Source organism: Heterodontus francisci, chromosome 27 (assembly GCF_036365525.1).
Source record: "Heterodontus francisci isolate sHetFra1 chromosome 27, sHetFra1.hap1, whole genome shotgun sequence".
Lineage (NCBI taxonomy): Eukaryota > Metazoa > Chordata > Chondrichthyes > Heterodontiformes > Heterodontidae > Heterodontus > Heterodontus francisci.
Window position 1 is genome coordinate 45,716,782 of NC_090397.1, and position 20,700 is coordinate 45,737,481.

Here is a 20,700-nt window from a genome sequence, read left to right on the forward strand (position 1 = left end):
GGCGAAGCATAATCCCAGCTATCAGTCTCTTATATCGAATTGGTGATGTGCCATGGAAAGATTCATGAGTAAGCAACAGAAGAGAACAAGAAAATCAATTCATCTTCTGTCCAACAAGCATCTGACTCCCGCACAGCCAAGATGGTATGTAAGCCGAGCATTACCTGAGCATGACCTGATGTCGAAAGGTGCCCATTTCCAGGAAGCATCATTGGATAGTGATAAAGAATGGGAACTTTGTCTGATGTTTTTTTCCCATTCCCTATCCCTGGGACTGAAGTAATTATAGTGCATCAGATAATTCAGCACCAAGCAGAGGCTGTGTAGTGTAGGTGAAAGGATATGCAGAGGATATGAAGTTAAAGTTGAAGGTATGTAACGACACATTATTGGGACTCCAGTAACACCAGGTCTTTTTCTCTAGCAGAATTGAAGCAAATCTCTCAGTATCACAGACCACTGATCTACTTACACCAAGTGAAAACACACTGACATAGTCAGTGGCTTGACAGCAATTGAATCTGAAACATCATACTTACTCCACTGAAGTGCAGAGCCATTCCAGAGGCCACAACTCCGCAGACGGTGCTGAGTTTGCCGCCGTTAACCATCAGCCAATTGTTGCTGGAGGGGGATCTGTTAAAATTGTCTTTTAGCTGCCGAGGTAGACTTGTCTCTGGTTCATCGCAGTATACCCCACCCCAGTGCTCGTCACAGCTGAATTCAAGGGAAAAGCATTAGATATAGCACAATCATAAAGACAGCGAGAGGGAATGCAGAAAGAATTACAGTCTTGCAGAAAAAAAGTTATACAAAGAAAGAGAAACTGTGTATCTTTTAAACTTTTTCTCTGAACAGGGGCATAAAAGGCCAACTAGCATATTCTGAAAGTGAATGCTGCTTGTATCCAGTAAAATGTCACTCACCAAAAATCAAGCCTCTTACTATCAGTAAACTCTGGAATAGTGAGAGTTAGTGAGAACTACTGGGTATATGGTGTTGGGTTACTGGCATCAGTAAGTCTTTTATTTTAGCTTTGACAGCAAATGATCATTACTTCTGGCACCAACTAAATGCCCTTTCCTGGTTTACCTTGTCTCCTCTCCTATGCTTTTCAACCTTGGTGGTTTGTGCACTATGGCCTAGGTTCTTCATTAATAGAAACATGAATACGTAAATGTATGAGTGGATATACAGCCTGTGGTGCAGTGTGGAGAAGGCAGAGCGAGTAAGAGCAAACTGGGACACGGCAATAAAAATACTTTCATACTTACTCTCCCTGCTTCCCCAAAATATGCTTAAACACGGAGTTCTATTATTCTGTATAAACTCCAGCCATGTCAGACATTACAGGTGGCTTAAAAATAATGTAGAACCTGACTAATTTTCAGATGGACTTATTTCTACCAGTGTGGACAAAATGAAATACTTTGTGCTGAGATGTGCAGCGGAAATCCCACTTACACACCTACACTGGATTCCAGTTTGCAAAGTACTGAACTCGAGTGGGATTAGTGTTGTCAATTCTTGTTGGACGTATTGCAGGAGGTTTCATCACATGACCTCTCACCTCCAACCTCCTCACCCTCACGTTGCCACTATATGGTTGCGCGATGTGTCCTTATTTATGGTGTACGTTCTTCCAAAGCCAATTGGAAAATGATTAAACGCTTCATTATCCAATCTGCTAAACGCTGACTATCAGTCAAACAGCCTTTATCCCCATCTCCAGTATTTTTATAACTAATAAACAAATGTGTTTAATGAAAGTTTAAAATAAAACTATTTATTTTAACGTCCCTATGAATTTTCTCCTGAGTGACTAGCAGCAGTGTCCTGGAGATTAAACTTTAATTCCTGGAAACTCCAGGACAATCCCTGAGGATTAGCAACCCTAAGTGGGACCAGCTCCATGGAAAATCCTGGCTATTGTTTTAGCACTCTATTTGGTACTTGCACTGATAGCCACATTACTTTTCAGGCACAGAGAGGCTTGGCACAATGATACTGCCTCCAGTCAGTTGGGAGAAAACAGTGCCATGACTTGTTAAGTTAAAAAAGTCCAAAAGTCCCTGACAAAGACACAATCTCTGTCATCATCTATTGAAAATTTTTAAAGACTCAAAATTGCTCTCACCCTACCGTTCCAGTGATTGCCAAATACGTTAATTAGGACCATAATATTTTATAGCACAGGAGGCTATTCATCCCATCGTCCCTGTGCTAGCTCTCTGATGGAGCTATCCATAGTGATATTCCCCTTTCTACAAACCTTTTTAAATGCTTTTATAATATCCCAGTGCCACCAGCTCTCAGTGCTTGGGTCTTACATTGCCAGCACCAAAATAAACAGAATAACATAGGAATTGCTTGACAGTGAAAGTCCAAGATCCACCTAGTTCATCTTCTGCAATCCTAGTTGTTGCATGATGCATTGCTAATGGAGTTTTTAACTAATCATAGCAAGCAATCTCTATCAATTGGTCTAGAAAGGACTCATCCTTGATGCGAGGAAGACCCAGTGGTGGAGATCTTTATGAACCACAAGTCCAAAGGCACCTGTTCCTCCCAGGCACGCTACACTTATCATACATCATTTCTCAAATACTGTATCTCAAAATAATAATTTCTGAGAGAAATCTATCTAATTTGCATGGATCAATATTAACTACTTGCACAGTCTCCCGAGACAGGCTAATCTATAGATTGACCACATTTTCACTGAAGTAATTTTTCTGCAGCCTAGTTTTGAATTTACTCCTCTTAAAGTGCAGGTTGTGTCCTCTGGTTCTCCTGTTCTGGACAAGAGCTGGTCATGGTCAACATTATCCAGTCCCTTTAGAATCCTAACAATGGCAATCATCACTTCTCAACCTTCACTTTATCAATGAGAAAATGCCTAATTTACATAGTGATTCCTCATAATTCAAATGCTCCATTCCCTCAATCACTGTGGTTGCTCTCTACATATCCTTTCGGTGGAAACCAGAACTGTACAGAAAGGATATTCTAAGTGTGGTTGTACCAATGGTTTATAAAAGTGACAGGAGATTACCTCACTTTTTTACCTCAATACTGACCTTTTAATACTTCTCAATACCTGATTTGCTTTACTCACTGCTGCTGAGCATTGTTACAATAGATTCAATTTACCATCAATCAGGATCCTCAGATCTCTTTTATTTTCTATACACATTATTTTCTTTCCATTTGAGCAGTGGTTCCTTTCCAGACTTTTTGTTCCCATATGAAGTACTTTGCACTTCTCTACATTAAATTTAATCTGCCACTTGTCTACCCAATTTCCAAGTATATTTATTTAAAGCATCCTGTAGCTTATCCTATTCAGCTTTGCAGTCTACCACCTTTCAATAGTATTGTATCATCTGTAAATTTAGCCACTGTGCTTGTGATTCCTACCTCCAGGTCATTTATGAAGATATTAAATAAAAGAGATCCCAAAACAGAGCCCTGGGAGATCCCACTGGTAGTGTCCTCGCAGGCTGATGACAATCCTGTACTACTACTATCTACCTCTACTGGTTAACCAATTACCGATCTGTTGTAAAATATTTCCACTGATTCCTGCTTTCTTTATTTTCAAGACAAGCTTTTTCAGAGGAACTGTATCAAAGGCCTTACTGAAATCCAAGTACAGCACATGGACTGCATTACCCCGATCAAACACTTTTCTTACACCACCAAAGTAAACCAACAAGTTGTATTGACAACATCTCCCCTTCATGAACCCATGTTGGATATCTTTTATGATTTTGTTTCCATCCAGAAGCTCCATGACCTTCAGGGTTTCCACAACTTTATGGATGTCACACTCACTGGTCTGTCGTTTCCTGGGCCACTTTTGCTACAAATAGGAGTAACATCAGCCTTTCTCCAATGCCCAGATACCTCTCAGGGATTTCTGGAAGATTTGTGCCAGAGTTCCTGCACCTTCCTCCCGGATTTCCTTCAGGATCTTCAGATGCATCTTATCCGGCCCCTGAGATTTATTTATTCTCAGGTTGTACATTTGTCTGGCAACCATGCTTCCAGACTACCACTCCAGCTAGCAGGATGTGGAGGACAATTCTGATTTGATCACATTCACCTTAAAAGAGTAATTAGGAGAGTGAAAAGGGGGTATGAAAAATCACTGGCAGACAAGATAAAGGAAAATCCCAAGGTGTTTTATAAGTATGTTAGGGGCAAGAGGATAACCAGGGAAAAAGTGGGGCCAATTAGGGATCAAAGAGGCAATGTGTGTGTGGAGCCGGAGGACATAGGTGAGGTTTTGAACGATTACTTTTTATCTGTGTTCACTATGGAGAGGAACGATGTAGGTGTAGAGATCAGGGAAGGGGATTGTGATATACTTGATCAAATTAGTATTGAAAGGGAGGAAGTATTAGCTGTATTAGCGGGCTTAAAAGTGGATAAATCCCCAGGCCCAGATGAGATGTATCCCAGGCTGCTATGTGAGGCAAGGGAGGAGATAGCGAGGGCTCTGACACAAATTTTCAAATCCTCTCTAGCCACAAGAGAGGTACCAGAGGATTGGAGGACAGCGAATGTGGTACCATTATTCAAGAAGGGTAGGAGGGATAAATCAGGTAATTACAGGCCGGTGAGTCGAACATCAGTGGTAGGGAAATAATTGGAAAAACTTCTGAGAGGCAGGATCAATCTCCACTTGGAGAGGCAGGGATTAATCAGGGATAGTCAGCATGGCTTTGTCAGGGAGAGATCGTGTCTAACAAATTTGATTGAATTTTTCGAGGAGGTGACTAGCTGTGTAGATGAGGGTCAAGCAGTTGATGTAGTCATGGACTTCAGTAAGACTTTTGATAAGGTCCCACATGGGAGATTGGTTAAGAAGGTAAAAGCCCATGGGATCCAGGGTAATTTGGCAAATTGGATTCAAAATTGGCTTAGTGGAAGGAGGCAGAGGGTGAAGGTAGAGGATTGTTTTTGTGAATGGAGGCCTATGACCAGTGGGGTACCGCAGGGATCGGCGCTGGGACCCTTACAGTTTGTAGTGTACATTGATGATTTAGATGTGAATATAGGAGATATGATCAGTAAGTTTGCAGACGACACGAAAATTGGTGGTGTCATAAATAGTGAGGAGGAAGGCCTTAGACTACAGGACGATATAGACGGGCTGGTAAGATGGACGGAGCAGTGGCAAATGGAGTTTAATCCTGAGAAGTATGAGTTGATGCACTTTGGGAGGTCTAACAAGGCAATGGAATATACAATGGATGGTAGCACTCTAGGGAGTACAGAGGGTCAGAGGGACCTTGGGGTGCTTGTCCATAGATCACTGAAGGCAGCAGCACAGATAGATAAGGTGGTTAGGAAGGCATATGGGATACTTGCCTTTATTAGCCCAGGCATAGAATATAAGAGCAGGGAGGTTATGATGGAGCTGTATAAAACACTAGTTAGGCCACAGCTGGAGTACTGTGTACAGTTCTGGACACCACACTATAGGAAGGATGTGATTGCAATGGAGAGGGTGCAGAAGAGATTCACCAGGATGTTGCCTGGGCTGGAGCATTTCAGTTATGAAGAGAGACTGAATAGGCTGGGGTTGTTTTCCTTGGAGCGGAGAAGGCTGAGGAGGGACATGATTGAGGTATACAAAATTATGAGGAGCATTGATAAGATAGTAAGGAAGAAACTTTTTCCCTTAGCGGAGAGGTCAATAACTAGGGGGCATAGATTTAAGGTAAGGGGCAGGAGGTTTAGAGGGGATTTGAGGAAGAATTTTTTCACCCAGAGGGTGGTTGGAATCTGGAACACACTGCCTGAAGGGGTGGTAGAGACAGGAACAGTCACGAAATTCAAGAAGTATTTAGATGAGCACTTGAAACGCCATAACATACAAGTCTACGGGCCAAGTGCGGGGATATGGGATTAGTTAGAACGGGTGCTTGATGGTCGGTGCAGGCGCGTTGGGCCGAAGGGCCTGTTTCTGTACTGTAAAACTCTATGACTCTATGACCTCATATCTTGTTACAATTATATGATGCAAGTTGTTCCCTACACTTAACCTTATTGGGCTTTCCCAGCGAACAGCCTTAGTGAATACAAGAAGTTTGCTTTGGTGATGCTGCTAATTACACAAGATACATGTATCAGAAGCCAGTGGTGTTAGTGATACACTAGAGCAACAGTAAAGCAGCTCCAGAGTAATGTTTCAGCACTGTTAGAAAAACATCAATATCCTTCACTTACATGCAGGAACTGCGTGAACACCTTCCATGGCCACTGCACATGTCCAAACAGCTGTCCCCGATGTAAAGATTGTCTATGGCCCATGTCTGCTGCTTCTCAAAGGGTGCTGGCTGATACCATCGGAAACGGGTAGTCTGGGACCTGTGGAATATGAATTGATTATCGGGTTAATCACAAGTATCATCATAGGTTCAGTAACTACTCAATAAAACTTCTCAATTGATGCTGTTACTGATACTGAATAATGGATACTATTTCTACTGTACTGAGAAACTGAAGACAGGCAGGCAAATCTGCGTGACAAATCCAAAAGTCAAGTCGTTCACTAGGCCTGCTAACCTCAGTTTCCCAACACGTTAGAGAGACGGAATGGTCTATTATTAACACTTAGGTTTTCTGCTGCTTTTTAAAAATTCTTTCACGGGCTGTGGGCGTTGCTGGCTAGGCCAGCATTTATTGTCCATCCCTAATTGCCCTTGAGAAGGTGGTGGTGAGCCGCCTCCTTGAACCACTGCAGCCCATGTGGTATAGGTACACCCAAAGTGCTGTTAGGAAGGGAGTTCCAGGATTTTGATCCAGTGACAGTAAAGAACAGCGATATAGTTCCAAGTCAGGATGGTGTGTGGCTTGGAGGGGAACTTGCAGGTGGCGGTGTTCCCATGCATCTGCTACACTTGTCCTTCTAGGTGGTAGAGGTAGCAGGTTTGGAAGGTACTGTTGAAGGAGCCTTAGTGCGTTGCTGCAGTGCATCTTGTAGATGGTACACACTGCTGCCACTGTGCGTCGGGGGTGAAGGGAGTGAATATTGAAAGTGGTGGATGGGGCGCCAATCAAGCAGGCTGCCTTGTCCAGGATGGCGTCTTGAGTGTTGTTCGAGCTGCATTTATCCAGGAAATTGGACAGTGTTGTATCACACTCCTAACTTGTGCCTTGTAGTTGGTGGACAGGCTTTGGGGAGTCAGGAAGTGAGTTACTCATCACAGAGTTCCCAGCCTCTGACCTGGTCTGAGGCCACCGTACTTATTTTTTAGTTTTAGAGATACAGCACCGAAACAGGCCCTTCAGCCCACTGAGTCTGTGCCAACCAACAACCACCCATTTATGTTAATCCTACATTAGTCCCATATTCCCTACCACGTCCCCACCATTCTCCTACCACCTACCTACACTAGGGGCAATTTACAATGGCCAATTTACCTATCAACCTTTGGCTGTCTTTGGCTGTGGGAGGAAACTGGAGCACCCGGCGGAAACCCACGCAGTCACAGGGAGAACTTGCGAACTCCGCACAGGCAGTACCCAGAACTGAACCCGGGTCGCTGGAGCTGTGAGGCTGCGGTGCTAACCACTGCACCACTGTGCCGCCCTTTATATGGCTGATCAATTCATTCTGGTCAATGGTAACCCCCAGGATGTTGATAGTGGGGGATTCAGCAATGGTAATGCCATTGAACGAAAAGGGGAGATGGTTGGATTCTCTCTTCTTGGAGTCACTAACTTGCTGTTCTGCACTTTGTAGCTGTCAAAGCTCTCTACACAGTAGCAGAAACAGTACTAGAGAACTCACCATTGCCCTAGGAAAGCTCATGGTGGGAACAAGTCATGAGAGGGGTGAATTGTAAATTATTAGAGATTGCAGTGATGGAATCCTCGATCAGATATTGAGTTAGTCAGAGCACTGCATTTTCCAAAATGTGAGAACAAATATCTACTAAAGTGAATTCTACATCCATAAAATAAACTGCTTTTAAATACTGCCTTTACCAATAAACATGATATAAATATCAGGAACTAGGTAGATTGACCAGTAAAAAACAAAGGTCATTTCCAAAATAAAGTAAATCTGAATCAGACATTGTCCTAAAATGAATGGCTTAGAAAAAGCAACTTAAGCTGCTTTGAAATAAATGATATCAAACCCTGTAAACATGAGAAAGATGCATGTACACGGGATACTGCATCATATACATTTTGTACAATAGGCTTCGATTTTAACTACTGGCAGGAGAGATAGCAATGTTACATGGGAGTGAGAGTCGGAGGCCCCAGGAGAAGAGGATCCCAGGGCATCAGAGGCCCCCATGAAGGAATGTTTCTCTTAACTCACCAAGGTAGATTTTGCTGGCTTCATGACAGGTTCACCTGGTGGAGTGACTGTGGCTGTCATCCTGCTCAGGGGCCAGTTAAAATTACATCAGGGCCCCATGTGCATCATGGGACCTAATTTACGATCATGGGTGATCTTGGGCTTCAATTCCACTTTCCTGCCCACTCCCCAAATCCCTTGATTCCCTGCGAGACCAAAAATCTATCTATCCCAGCCTTAAATGTATTCAATGATGGAACATCCACAACCCTTTGGGGTAGAGAATTCCAAAGATTCACAACCCTTTGAATGTAGTAATTTCTCCTCATCTCAGTCCTGAATGATTGGCCCCTTATCCTGAGACTGTGCCCCTGTGTTCTAGATTCCCTGATCAGTGAGAACAATCTCTCAGCTTCTCCCCTATCAAGCCCTTTCAGAATCTTGTATGTCTCAATTAGATTGCCTCTCATTTTCTAAACTCCAGAGAATATAGGGCCAATTTACTCAGCCTCTCATCATAGGACAACCCCTTCATTCAGGGACCAATTTAGTAAAGCTTTGCTGTACTGCCTCCAGTGCAAGTATATTCTTTCTTAAACGTGGAGACCAAAATTGCACAGAGTATTCCAGGTGAAGTCTCACCAAAGCCCTGTACAGGTTTAGTAAGACTTCTTTATTCCTGTACTCCAATCCCCTTGCAATAAAGGCCAACATGCCATTTGCCTTCCTAACAGCCTGCTGCACCTGCATGTTAACTTTGTGCTTTCCTTGTACAAGTACACCCAAGTCTCTCTGAACATCAACATTTACAAGTTTCACACCTTTTAAAAAATATTCTGCTTTTCTAGTTTTACGACCAAAATGAAAAACTTCACACTTCCCTACATTATACTCCTTTTGCCATCTTGTTGCCCACTCACTTAACCCGTCTATATCTCTTTGCAGCCTCTCTATGTCCTCCCCGCAGCTTACCTTTCCACCGAGTTTTGTATCATCAGCAAACTTAGATACATTGCTCTCTGTCTCTTCCTCCAAGTCAATAATATAGAGTGTAAATAGCTGCGGCCCCAGCACTGATCCTTGCGGCACCCCACTATTCACTGCCTGCCAACTTGAAAATGCCCCATTTATGCCCACTCTCTGCTTCCTGTCTGTTAACCAATCCTCTATCCACGCTAATATATTACCCCCAACACCATGAGCCTTTATCTTGCCTATTAATCTTTTATGTGGCATCTTATCAAATGCCTTTTGAAAATCCAGGTATACTACATCTACTGGTTCCCCTTTATCTACCCTAATAGTTACATCCTCAAAAAATTCTAATAAATTTATCAAACAGGATTTCCTTTTAGTAAAACCATACTGACTTGTTCTAATCATACTATGCTTTTCCAAGTGCATTGTTAAGACTTCTTTAATAATAGTTTCTAGCATCTTCCCGGTGACCGATGTTAGGTTAACTGGCCTGTAGTTTCCTGTTTTCTCTTTACCTCCTTTCTTGAAAAGCAATGTAACATTTGCCAACTTCCAATCTGTCGGAACCATTCCTGAATCTAAGGAGTTCTGGAAAATCATAGCAAGTGTATTCACTATCTCTCCAGCTATCTCTTTTAGAACCCTAGTGTGTAGGCCATCTGGTCCTGGGGACTTGTCAGATTTTAGTCCCTCAAGTTTGGCAGAGCAGTCTTGATGAGCCATATGGTCTACTTCTGCTCCTATTTCTTGTGTTCTTGTGTTCCTGCTGGGGTCCAGCAGGAGCCTCATCTGTTGCTAAAGAGAGTGGCATTAATATCACAGATTGGGGGAGCAGAGCGGGAAATGGAGCAGTTCCATTTTAACTGCTAACACACTCTGTTCCTTTGAATCAGGGAGAGTTACAGTCACCTGTGATGAGTCTAGATTGGGTCTAGAGATAAGAGGTGCAGATGTTTGGCAAAATTGAACTGAAAAGAGAATATAACATTAGGCACACAAATGTTTTAATTACTAGATTTCATTTAGAGCTCAAAACTTTGTTTGAAAATGGAAGAAATGAGACACCTGGTCAGAGACCGGATGAAGAATCACTAAGCACTGTTAAGCAAGTTTGGAAAATGGCAAGTCAGGGCTTTGCAGTACTCATGTCAATCACCAGGTGACACTGTTTTCCGCACCTTTTCAGATGCTTCACACACAACATAAGACAGGGGTCGTAACCTTTTGCACCCGAACAGCCTTTTTTAAAAAACTGCCTGAAATAAAAACTATTGGGAGCCGCAAGACAAAATCTTGCCATTTCTAAACCAAACACATGGCAAATTGTCAAGTGTCTCTGGTAGAATGCATAATTTGTATATATAATAAAATGCATGCATTGAATTTATGTATCAATAGAAAAAATCAAAATATGGGCGGCACAGTGGCGCAGTGGTTAGCACCGCAGCCTCACAGCTCCAGGGACCCGGGTTCGATTCCGGGTACTGCCTGTGTGAAGTTTGCAAGTTCTCCCTGTGTCTGCGTGGGTTTTCTCCGGGTGCTCCGGTTTCCTCCCACAAGCCAAAAGACTTGCAGGTTGATAGGTAAATTGGCCATTATAAATTGTCACTAGTATAGGTAGGTGGTAGGGAAATATAGGGACAGGTGGGGATGTTTGTTGGGAATATGGGATTAGTGTAGGATTAGTATAAAAAATGGGTGGTTGATGTTCGGTACAGACTCGGTGGACCAAAGGGCCTGTTTCAGTGCTGTATCTCTAATCTAATCTAATCTAATATAGACCTAACTCTGAATTATTGCTTTTTTTCTTTTTTTTCATCGTATCGCCAGTATTTGTACGTTCAGGTTTTATGCGTCAATTTGCATGAATTATGTATAAGCATGTTTGAAATGAAAATGTAAAAATGGTAAACCATATTAATTTACTGGAAAAACAGCACATTCCCACTTTGGATAAAAAGGTAATGAGACATTTACATATAAAACTGAAAGAATGCTTTCTGACTTTGTGTTTTTATAACAGATCTTATGATAAATGGAATTTTACTATAATTTTGTCAGTAAAGTCATCTTTAAAACAAACTTCAACATAAGATGCATAGAATTAAGATAATTTTTCGGCTATTGATTCTCATGATAAAAATAGCTTCTAAATAGCACATTCAGAATAATTTATCGTCTCAGCTACATCAGGAACAATAATGGTCGCAACCAGAAAAACCTGTTCTTTGAACTAAAAGCATTAGCTATAACCATGGTGTAGCTATATCACACGGACAGGTTTATTTAGAGCAGGAAGATGCTTTTCGTTAAAATAATCATTTGAAACTGTAAAGTGTAGCACAGTGTAGCCTTTTATTCTCACAATAAAAGCACTGCTCATCCTTTTCTTGACTTAATTTTTTTTAGGCTTTTTTCATAATAATGTAATCCAACTGGAAAAGGTTGGGAGCTGCTAATGAGATGTTAAAGAGCTGCATGCAGCTCTGGATGTGACCTCTGACATAGGGAATCCACAACTGATACAAAGGAATATGGGGGAGGGTAAAGGGTTAAGGCACTGCACAATTTGTGGTCATTACAGATGTCAGCATCTCTCTGATATCTTGCCCAGATGGGATTTCTTCATGCATGAGTCTGATTGTGGGCAGGCTATCTGACCTGTGGGTCACTACAACCAAGCCTGATTGTGTCCTGATGTACAGAACACATCACATTTACAGAAATGAAGTAAATGACTGTTTTCATTGTTTCTCTGGGGAATCTCAATTTTTCACTGAAACTACAGTAGGAGACCGGGATAACCCTCCCTGTGGGTTTTGTATATCAGAGGTCACTGGATGGTGTGGACTGGGGACCTTGGCTAATTTTGTCGTCTCCATTTGTTGAAATATGTGGAACCTTTTTTGAAACATTTACATCTGATTTTTTTTTTTGAATTTGAAACATGTTTGGACTCCAGAACATAAGCATTCCTGCTTTGATTCAATCTCAACCACACACTCTTTCATCCCCTCTCCCGGCAAGCAACAGTCATCTGAATTTGAAAAATTCACTTCTATTTTTATCCAGAACCGTTTGGAAGTTTTGTAAACTGCAGCTTTCAAATTACCTGGTGTAAGGTGGCAGTGGCAGCGTGAGTCTGGTCCACTTGTTGAAAATGTCTGACACCAGGATCCTCTGTAGATGGTACTTGCTACATTCCACATTGGTTGGAAGGCAGTCCGTCAACACAGGCTGCCAGGTCAGTCCTAGATCCACTGAGTACTGAAGCTCCACAGCTGAATGAATGGAAGAGACCCAAATATTCACATTGAACACCTTACCACAGAACCTTCTGTCCTATTTAAATCATTTGACCGCACCTAATCAATAACAGCTGTGAGGAGGGGTGATATGCTAAATGAATCATCAAATGAGGCCATATGGGTTGAGTTCAGAAATAAAAAAGGGGCAGCCACACTACTCGGAGTGTACTATAGACCCCCAAAATAGTGAGAGGGAGATAGAAAAACAAATATGTAGGCAAATTTCTGAGTGCAAAAACTATAGAGCAATAATAGTTGGGGATTTCAACTACCCTAATATCAACTGGGATACAAACAGTGTGAAGGGCACAGAGGGCACAAAATTCTTGAACTACATTCATGAGAACCTTTTTAGCCAGCACGTAACAAGTCCAACGAGAGTGGGTACAATTCTAGATTTAGTCTTCGTTAATGAAGCTGGGCAAGTGGATGAAATAGTAGTGGGTGACCATTTTGGAGACAGTGAACATAATACAGTTAGTTTTAGCATAATCATGGAAAAGGACAAAAATAAAACAGGAGTAAAGGTTCTAAATTGAGGGAAGGCAAATTTTATGAAACTGAGAGGTGATCTGGCGAAAGTGGACTGGATACAGCTACTTGAAGGAAAATCAGTGGCAAACCAGTGGGAGGCATTCAAAAGCAAGATTCTGCAGGCACAGCATAGGCATGTCCCCACAAAGATAAAGAGTGGTACGGCCAAATCTAGAGTCCCCTGGTCATCTAGAGGCTTACAGTGTATGTTGAAGAAGAAAAAAAAGCTTATGACGATCACTAAAAAGTTAATACTTTAGAAAGCGTAGGAGTATAGAAAGTGCAAGGGTGAAGTAAAAAAAGGAAATTAGAAAAGCAAAGAGAGGACATGAAAAATTATTGGCAGATAAAATCAAGGAAAACCCAAAGATGTTTTATCAGTATATTAAGAGCAAGAAGATAATTAAGGAAAGGGTAGGGCCTATCAGAGATGTACAAGGGAACTTAAGTGTGGATGCAGAAGATGTGGGCAGGGTTCTTAATGAGTTTTTTGTCTTTGTCTTCACAAAGGAGAGGGATGATGCAGACGTTCTAGTGCAAGAGGAGGAGTGTGAAATATTAGGTACAATAAGCATAATGAGAGAGGAAGTACTAGAGGGCTTGACATCCTTGAAAGTGGATAAATCACCAGGGCCGGATGGATTGCATCCCAGATTGTTAAAGGATGCCAGGGAGGAAACAGCGCATGCACTGAGGATCATCTTCAAATCCTCACTGGATATGGGCGAGGTGCCAGAGGATTGGAGGTCTATGAACGCTATACCATTCTTTAAAATGGGTGTGAAGGATAGGCCAAATAATTATAGGCCAGTCAGTCTGACCTCGGTGCTGGGTAAATTATTAGAATCAATTCTGAGAGACAGAATAAACTACCACTTAAAAAGGCACAGATTAATCAGTGATAGTCAGCATGGATTTATTAAGGAAAGGTCATGTCTTACTAACTTGATTGAGTTTTTTGAGGAAGTAACAAGGAGGATTGATGAGGGTAGTGCAATGGATGTGGTCTACATGTATTTTTGTAAGGCATTTGACAAGGTCCCGCATGGCAGACTGGTCAGAAAAATGAAAGCCCATGGGATATAGGGGAACGTGGCAGGTTAGATCCAGAATTGGCTCAGTGACAGGAAACAAAGGGTAGTAGTCGACGGATGTTTTTGTGAATGGAAAGCAGTTTCCAGTGGCGTTCCACAGGACTCAGTGTTGGGTTCCTTGTTGTTTGTGGTATATATTAATAATTTGGACTTAAATGTGGGAGCCATGATTGGGAAATTTGCTGATGACCCAAAAATTGACCATGTAGTTGATAGTGAAGAGGATAGCTGTGGACTCCAGAATTATATCAATGGTTTGGTTAAGTGGGCGGGAAAAGGGCAAATGAAATTCAATCCAGAGAAGTGTGAAGTAATGCATTTGGGGAGGGCAAACAAAGCGAGGGAATACACAATAAATGGGAGGATTCTGAGAGGGGTAGAAGAAGTGAGAGACCTTGGAGTGCATGTCGACAGCTCCTTGAAGATGGCAGGACAGGTAGATAGAGTGGTGAAGAAGGCACATAGACTGCTTTCTTTTATTGGCCGAAGTATAGAATACAAAAGCAAGGATGTAATGCTGGAACTGTATAAAACACTGGTTAGGCCACAGCTGCAGTACTGCGTACAGTTCTGGTCACCACGTTACAGGAAGGACATAATTGCTCTGGAGAGAGTACAGAGGAGACTTACAAGAATGTTGCCGGGGCTTGAAAGTTGCAGTTATGAAGAAAGGTTGGATCGGCTAGGGTTGTTTTCCTTAGAACAGAGGAGGCTGAGGGGTGACTTAATTGAGGTGTACAAAATTACGAGGGTCCTAGATAGAGTAGACAGGAAGGACCTGTTTCCCCTAGCGGCGAGGTCATTTACCAGTGGGCTCAGATTTAAGGTGATTGGTAGAAGGATTAGAGGGGACGTGAGGAGAAACTTTTTCACCCAGAGGGTGGTGGGTGTCTGGAATTCACTGCCAGGAATGGTGGTGGAGGCAGAAACCCTCAATTCATTCAAAAGGTAACTGGACATGCACCTGAAGTGCTGTAACCTGCAAGGCTATGGACCAGGTGCTGGAAGGTGGGATTAGATTGGGTGTCTAGTTTTTTCGGCTGGCGTAGACACGATGGGCTGAATTGCCTCCCTCTGTGCCGTAATTTTTCTATGGTCCTATGGCCAGGGTGTAGCTAACTAGCTATTTCAAGTTTGTACACACAGGTGCTGATCCTTCAAGCTTCTACATGGCCATTGTCCTCCACCTCCAGGCCTCGACTTGAAGATAGACACCAGTCTTGTAGAATTCACCGTTGTGTTGCTTACCCTTTCTGCCTGACTGATTTCCCCATGACAATCAAAATTAAATCAATAAACTTGTTTGCAGCTATTGCACAAACCTTCCTACACCCATGATAATATCAGCAGGAAGTGACTTTATCAATCATTTGTGGGAGGGAGTTTGAAATTAGCCAAATACCTTCTGTTGATTAGTTTTGTGTTGCCAAAAGACTTAGTAATGAATCTACACTTTAATTAGAATTTAAAGATGAGCAAAGAGTTTCCAGGAGCTGAAGGCACTGTGTAAAGTAAAACAACTGCTTGGTTGGCAGATTTGATGACTTGTTTTCTAGTTGGGAACAGATGAATACTCAGGAATTTTACTTGATTACCTTTGGAGATTGGGGAATAGTTCTACAGAACATTCCCTGAGAAAATATAAGGGCTGATTCTACACCCCAGCAGGCATGGCACTCGCAGGGGATACATTGTGTGAGTTTGCAGGAATATAACCCATGATGTTCCGCTCACTGATGTCAACAAATGACAAACCACCGTCTAGAAATTGTTCCCTGCAAGCACAGTTCCCTGCTGAAGGACTGTTGAATCAGCTCTCATATTGTGGGAAAGATTCTACAAGAGCAAAGACTGTACACGGTCTGGAGAAAGAGTAGAGTTGGTAAGCTGGATGGCCATTTCTTATTTAATGCCGTATATGCTTGCTATCATGTTCTCTACGTCACTATTAATTAATCTAATAAAGTAGCTGATAAAATAATCAATGGCTAATTATACACCATAAAACTCCATAAATAGAGGAAAAGTGAAACCTGTCTATAGCAACCAAGACAGATCTAACATATCAGTCAATGTGTTAAATGAATTTGTTCTAACTCACGTGTGGAACAAATATTGGGAAGTGTCTCTTGATACAGGTTAAAATTTTATTTACTATTCTATGGCTGGCATTAGTCTCACTAACTTGCTGATCCTTCAGATCTCAGGGTTGAATGCATATTGTCTGTACATCATAGGTGTAATTCCACGATCCTATGCTCCCAAACAAGCCATAGTCAGGCAGCATAGGACAGAGATAGGCTTATACTTTTATAGCCTGGATTCTGTGACCCATGACCCCTGTAAGGGTAGCACCACAATGGAAGGATGGTTTTGTGGAATCACCCTTTGTAACTGTATGATTGTATGGTAGATACTGAGGCCCTGAAATTCCTGGACTGAGAAAGGGTGGAAAGGAAAATTTCTGCTTAGGGACAGAGGCATTTGGGGCAGAACCTGAATATACCAGGATCACACCAGGTTTCCACTGGTTCTTTAAATTCCAGTGGTGCAGAGTTATGGCTCCTCCACCCACACTCCCCATCTCCCTGACATCAAAAGGCATCTTGGTGGGAGTTCCTGGGTTATCCTGGGAAATTATGGTCATTCTGCGCTTATAAAGTCTCAAAGGAACTCAAGCCACCTAAGATCTTTGAAGGTGGTAGGTCATATTGAAAGGGTGGTTAGTAAAGCGGATGGGATCTTGAGCTTCATAAATTGAGTAGAAAAGCAGGGAAGTTATGCTGAATCTTTATAAAACTCTGGTTAGGCCCCAACTGGAGTATTGCATTCAGTTCTGGTCACCACACTTCAGGAAAGATGTGAGAGTCCTCGAGAGGATGCAGAAGAGAGTTACCAGAATGGTTCCAGGGATGGAGGATTTTAGTTACAAGGTTAGGTTGGAAAAGCTGGGTTTGTTCTCATTAGAACAAAGGAGATTGAGGGGAGATTTAATAGAAGTGTACAAGATTATGACAGGCTTAGATAAGTTAGACAATGAAATACTGTTCCCATTAACAAATGGCACAAGGACTTGGGGACACAGATTGAAAGTTTTGGGCAAAAGACGAAGGGGAAAATGAGGAAGCACCCTTTTACACAGTGGGTGGTAATGAACTGGAACTCGCTGCCCACAAGGGTGGTGGAAGCGGAGATGATCAATGACTTCAAGTGGAGGTTGGACGGCCACCTGAGAGAAATGGACTTGCAGGGCTATGGGGATTGAGCAGGGGAATAGGACAGCATAGCTCCGTGGAGAGCCGGCGAGGCTTCGATGGGCTGAATGGCCTCCTTCTGTGCCATAAATGACTCTAAGGCTTCTAAGCCTTTTCTAGGGAAAGGTAATCAATCCTGTTTGGGACAGGCACCTTCGAGGTCTCTTTCCAGACGTGATATGCCCACTTCACTATTCAAACAATCCCATTCCTGAAATGTGAGATGGAGTTGGTGACCTCTGAGTAGAACCCCAAGAATTTCAGGGCCTGATTTGAAAGTTTACTCATCAAAGAGACATTTACCATAGCAAGAGTCTGTGACAGAGCAGGAAGCAGCAAAATCAAATTGCAAGAAAGAATCTTCGTTCACCACCACATCAGTGGAGATAACATAACGGGTGTAAGCCTTCTCAATGAATACCAAAGCATCCCCATTCGAGCCACAGACAGGCATCTTCGTGCCCCCTGGATGGAGCAGCCACTTTCTGTTATCCAACGTGCTGAAGTTATCTTCAATCACCGTGTTACCAGTAATGCTTCCCCCAATCACAATCTGTTTTATTCAGAGAGAGGTAATGGTAAGGGGGAAAAGAGTTACACAAAGAAGTCATATCATAGAAACTAAGACAATGAGCCAAAAATATTCATGCAAACTTACTGGAGACTGGGCACTCAGGGTTTATTTTCAAACTACCAGCCAGTTTCGAATGCTTGGCAATATGGGAACAAATAGATGGTTTGAAGTTTTGCTGATTATCTTTGGGGAACAAGGGAAAATTGTGCACAGCATTCACTCTTAGGTTAATGGGAAGGGATGATTGTCCAAGGATCAAACATCTTTTTCTCATTCCAAACTCTTTCTTCCAACCTGCTGCTCAGCCTCTGCTTTACTGATGAGATGACTATGCTGAGGTATAGTCCACAGGTGCTGATGGCCCTCTGCAGCTTTACCTAAATGGCCATTCTTTATCTGTGGGTCTAAACAGTGAGTATCTGCAGGCAGTTGAGTGTTGTGCATCGCAACGGAGCCTGGTCTTGTCCTCATCCCACTATTGACTTGCCCATTTTTTTTTATTTGTTCTTAGGATGTGAGCATTGCAGGCAAGGCCATCATTTATTGCCCATCCCTAATTGCCCCTGAGCAGCTAGTGGTGATCCGTCTTCTTGAACTGCTGCAGTCCATATGGTGTAGGTACACACACAATAGCGTTAGGAATTTGACCCAGTGACAATAAAGGAATGGCAATACAGTTCCAAATCAGGATAGTATGTGAGTTGGAAGGGAGCTTGCAGGTGGTGGTGTTCCCATGCATCTGCTGGCCTTGTCCTTCTAAATGGTAAAGGTCGTCGGTTTGGAAGATGCTGTCGAAGGAGGCTTGGCGAGTTGCTGCAGTGCATCTTCTAGATGGTACACACTGCTGCCACTGTGAGCCAGTGGTGAAGGGACTGAATGTTTAAGGTGGTGGTTGGGGTGCCGATCAAATGGGCTGCTTGTCCTTGATGGTGTCGAGCTTTTTGTAAGTCATCCAGGCAAGTGGAGAGTATTCCATTGCATTTCTGACTTGTGCCTTGTAGATGGTGGACAGGCATTGGGGAGTCAGGAGGTGGGTTACTCGCCACAGAATTCCCAGCCTCTGAGCTGCTCTTGTAGCCACAGTATTTATGTGGCTGGTCTGGTTAAGTTTATGGTCAATGGTAACCCCCCAGGATGTTGATGGCGGGTGATTCAGCAATGGTAATGCCATTGAATGTCAAGGGGAGATGATTAGGATTCTCTCTTGTTAGAGATGGTCATTGCCTGGCACTTGTGTGGCACGAATGTTACTTGCCACTTACCAACCTAAGTCTGAATATTGTGCAGGTCTTGCTGCATGCAGTCACAGACTGCTTCAGTATCTGAGGAGTTGCAAATGGTACTGAACACTGTGCAATCGTCAGTGAATATCCCCGCTTGTCACCTTATGATGGATGGAAGGTCATTGATAAAGCAGCTGAAGATGGTTGGGCCTAGGACACTACCCTGAGGAACTCCTGCAGCAATGTCCTGGGGCTGAGATGATTAGATTCCAACAACAAGATTCCTTTGTGCTAGGTATGACTCCAACCTGTGGAGGGTTTTCCTCTTGATTCCTATTGACTTCAATTTTGCTCAGGCTCCTTGATGCCACACTCGGTCAAATGCTGCCTTGATGTCAAGGGCAGTCACTCTCACCTCACCTCTGGTATTCAGCTCTTTTGTCCATGTTTGGACCAAGGCTGTAATGAGGTCTGGAGCCAAGTGGTCCTGGAAGAACCCAAATTGAGCATCGGTTATTGCTGAGTAAGTGCCATTTGATAGCACTGTCAATGACAACCTCCATCACTTTGTTGATGATCGAGAGTAAACCGATTGGGTGGTAATTGGCTGGATTGGATTTGTCCTGCTTTTTGTGGACAGGACATACCTGAGCAATTTTCAACATTGTCGGGTAGATGCCAGTGTTGTAGCTGTACTGGAACAGCTTGGCTAAGGACCCGGCTAGTTCTGGAGCATCAGTCTACAGTACTTACAGCAGGACATTGTCATGGCCCATAGCTTTTGTTGTATCCAGTGCCTTCAACTGTTTCTTGATATCATGTGGCGTGAATTGAATTATCTGAATATTGGCATCTGTGACGCTGCGGACCTCAGCAGATGGTTCATCTACTCAGCGCTTCTGGCTGAAGATGTTTCCAAGTGCTTCAGCCTTGCCTTTTGCACCACCATGCTGTGCTCCCCCATCATTGAGGGTGGGGGGTGTTCATGGAGCCTCCTTTGCCCGTTACTTGTTGAATTGTCTACCATCATTCACAACTGAATGTGGCAGGACTGCAGAGCTTTGATCTGATCCATTGGTTGTGAGATTGCTTAACTCTGACTGTAGCATGCTGCTTCTGCTGTTTAGCAAGCATGTAGTCCTGTGTTATAGCTTCACCAGGATGGTACCTCATTTTTAGGTATGCCTTGTGTTGCTCCTGCTATGCTCTCCTACACTCCCAATGAACCAGGGTTGGTCCCCTGGCTTATGGTAATGGTATAGCGAGGGATGTGCCAGGTCATGAGGTTACAGATTGTGCTTGAATACAATTCTGCTGCTCCTGATGGCCCACAGCACCTCAGGGATGCCCAGTTTTGAACTGCAAGATCTGCTCTGAATCTATCCCATACTGCACAGTGGTAGTGCCAC

The 20,700-nt window shown here is 43.0% G+C and overlaps 1 protein-coding gene across 2 annotated transcripts in view; it reads right to left on the reverse strand.

Annotated features, from left to right (window-relative positions):
- The window catches only part of reln (reelin), a 399,693-nt gene that overhangs the window by 47,528 nt on the left and 331,465 nt on the right, over nucleotides 1-20,700 (reverse strand). For both annotated transcript variants that reach the window (XM_068059265.1, XM_068059264.1), the window contains exons 45-48: nucleotides 17,798-18,047; nucleotides 12,417-12,585; nucleotides 6,241-6,381; nucleotides 540-717 (exon numbers count right to left, since the gene is read on the reverse strand). In XM_068059265.1, coding sequence (XP_067915366.1) covers nucleotides 540-717; nucleotides 6,241-6,381; nucleotides 12,417-12,585; nucleotides 17,798-18,047 — 738 coding nt within the window. The remainder of the gene's footprint in view (nucleotides 1-539; nucleotides 718-6,240; nucleotides 6,382-12,416; nucleotides 12,586-17,797; nucleotides 18,048-20,700) is intronic.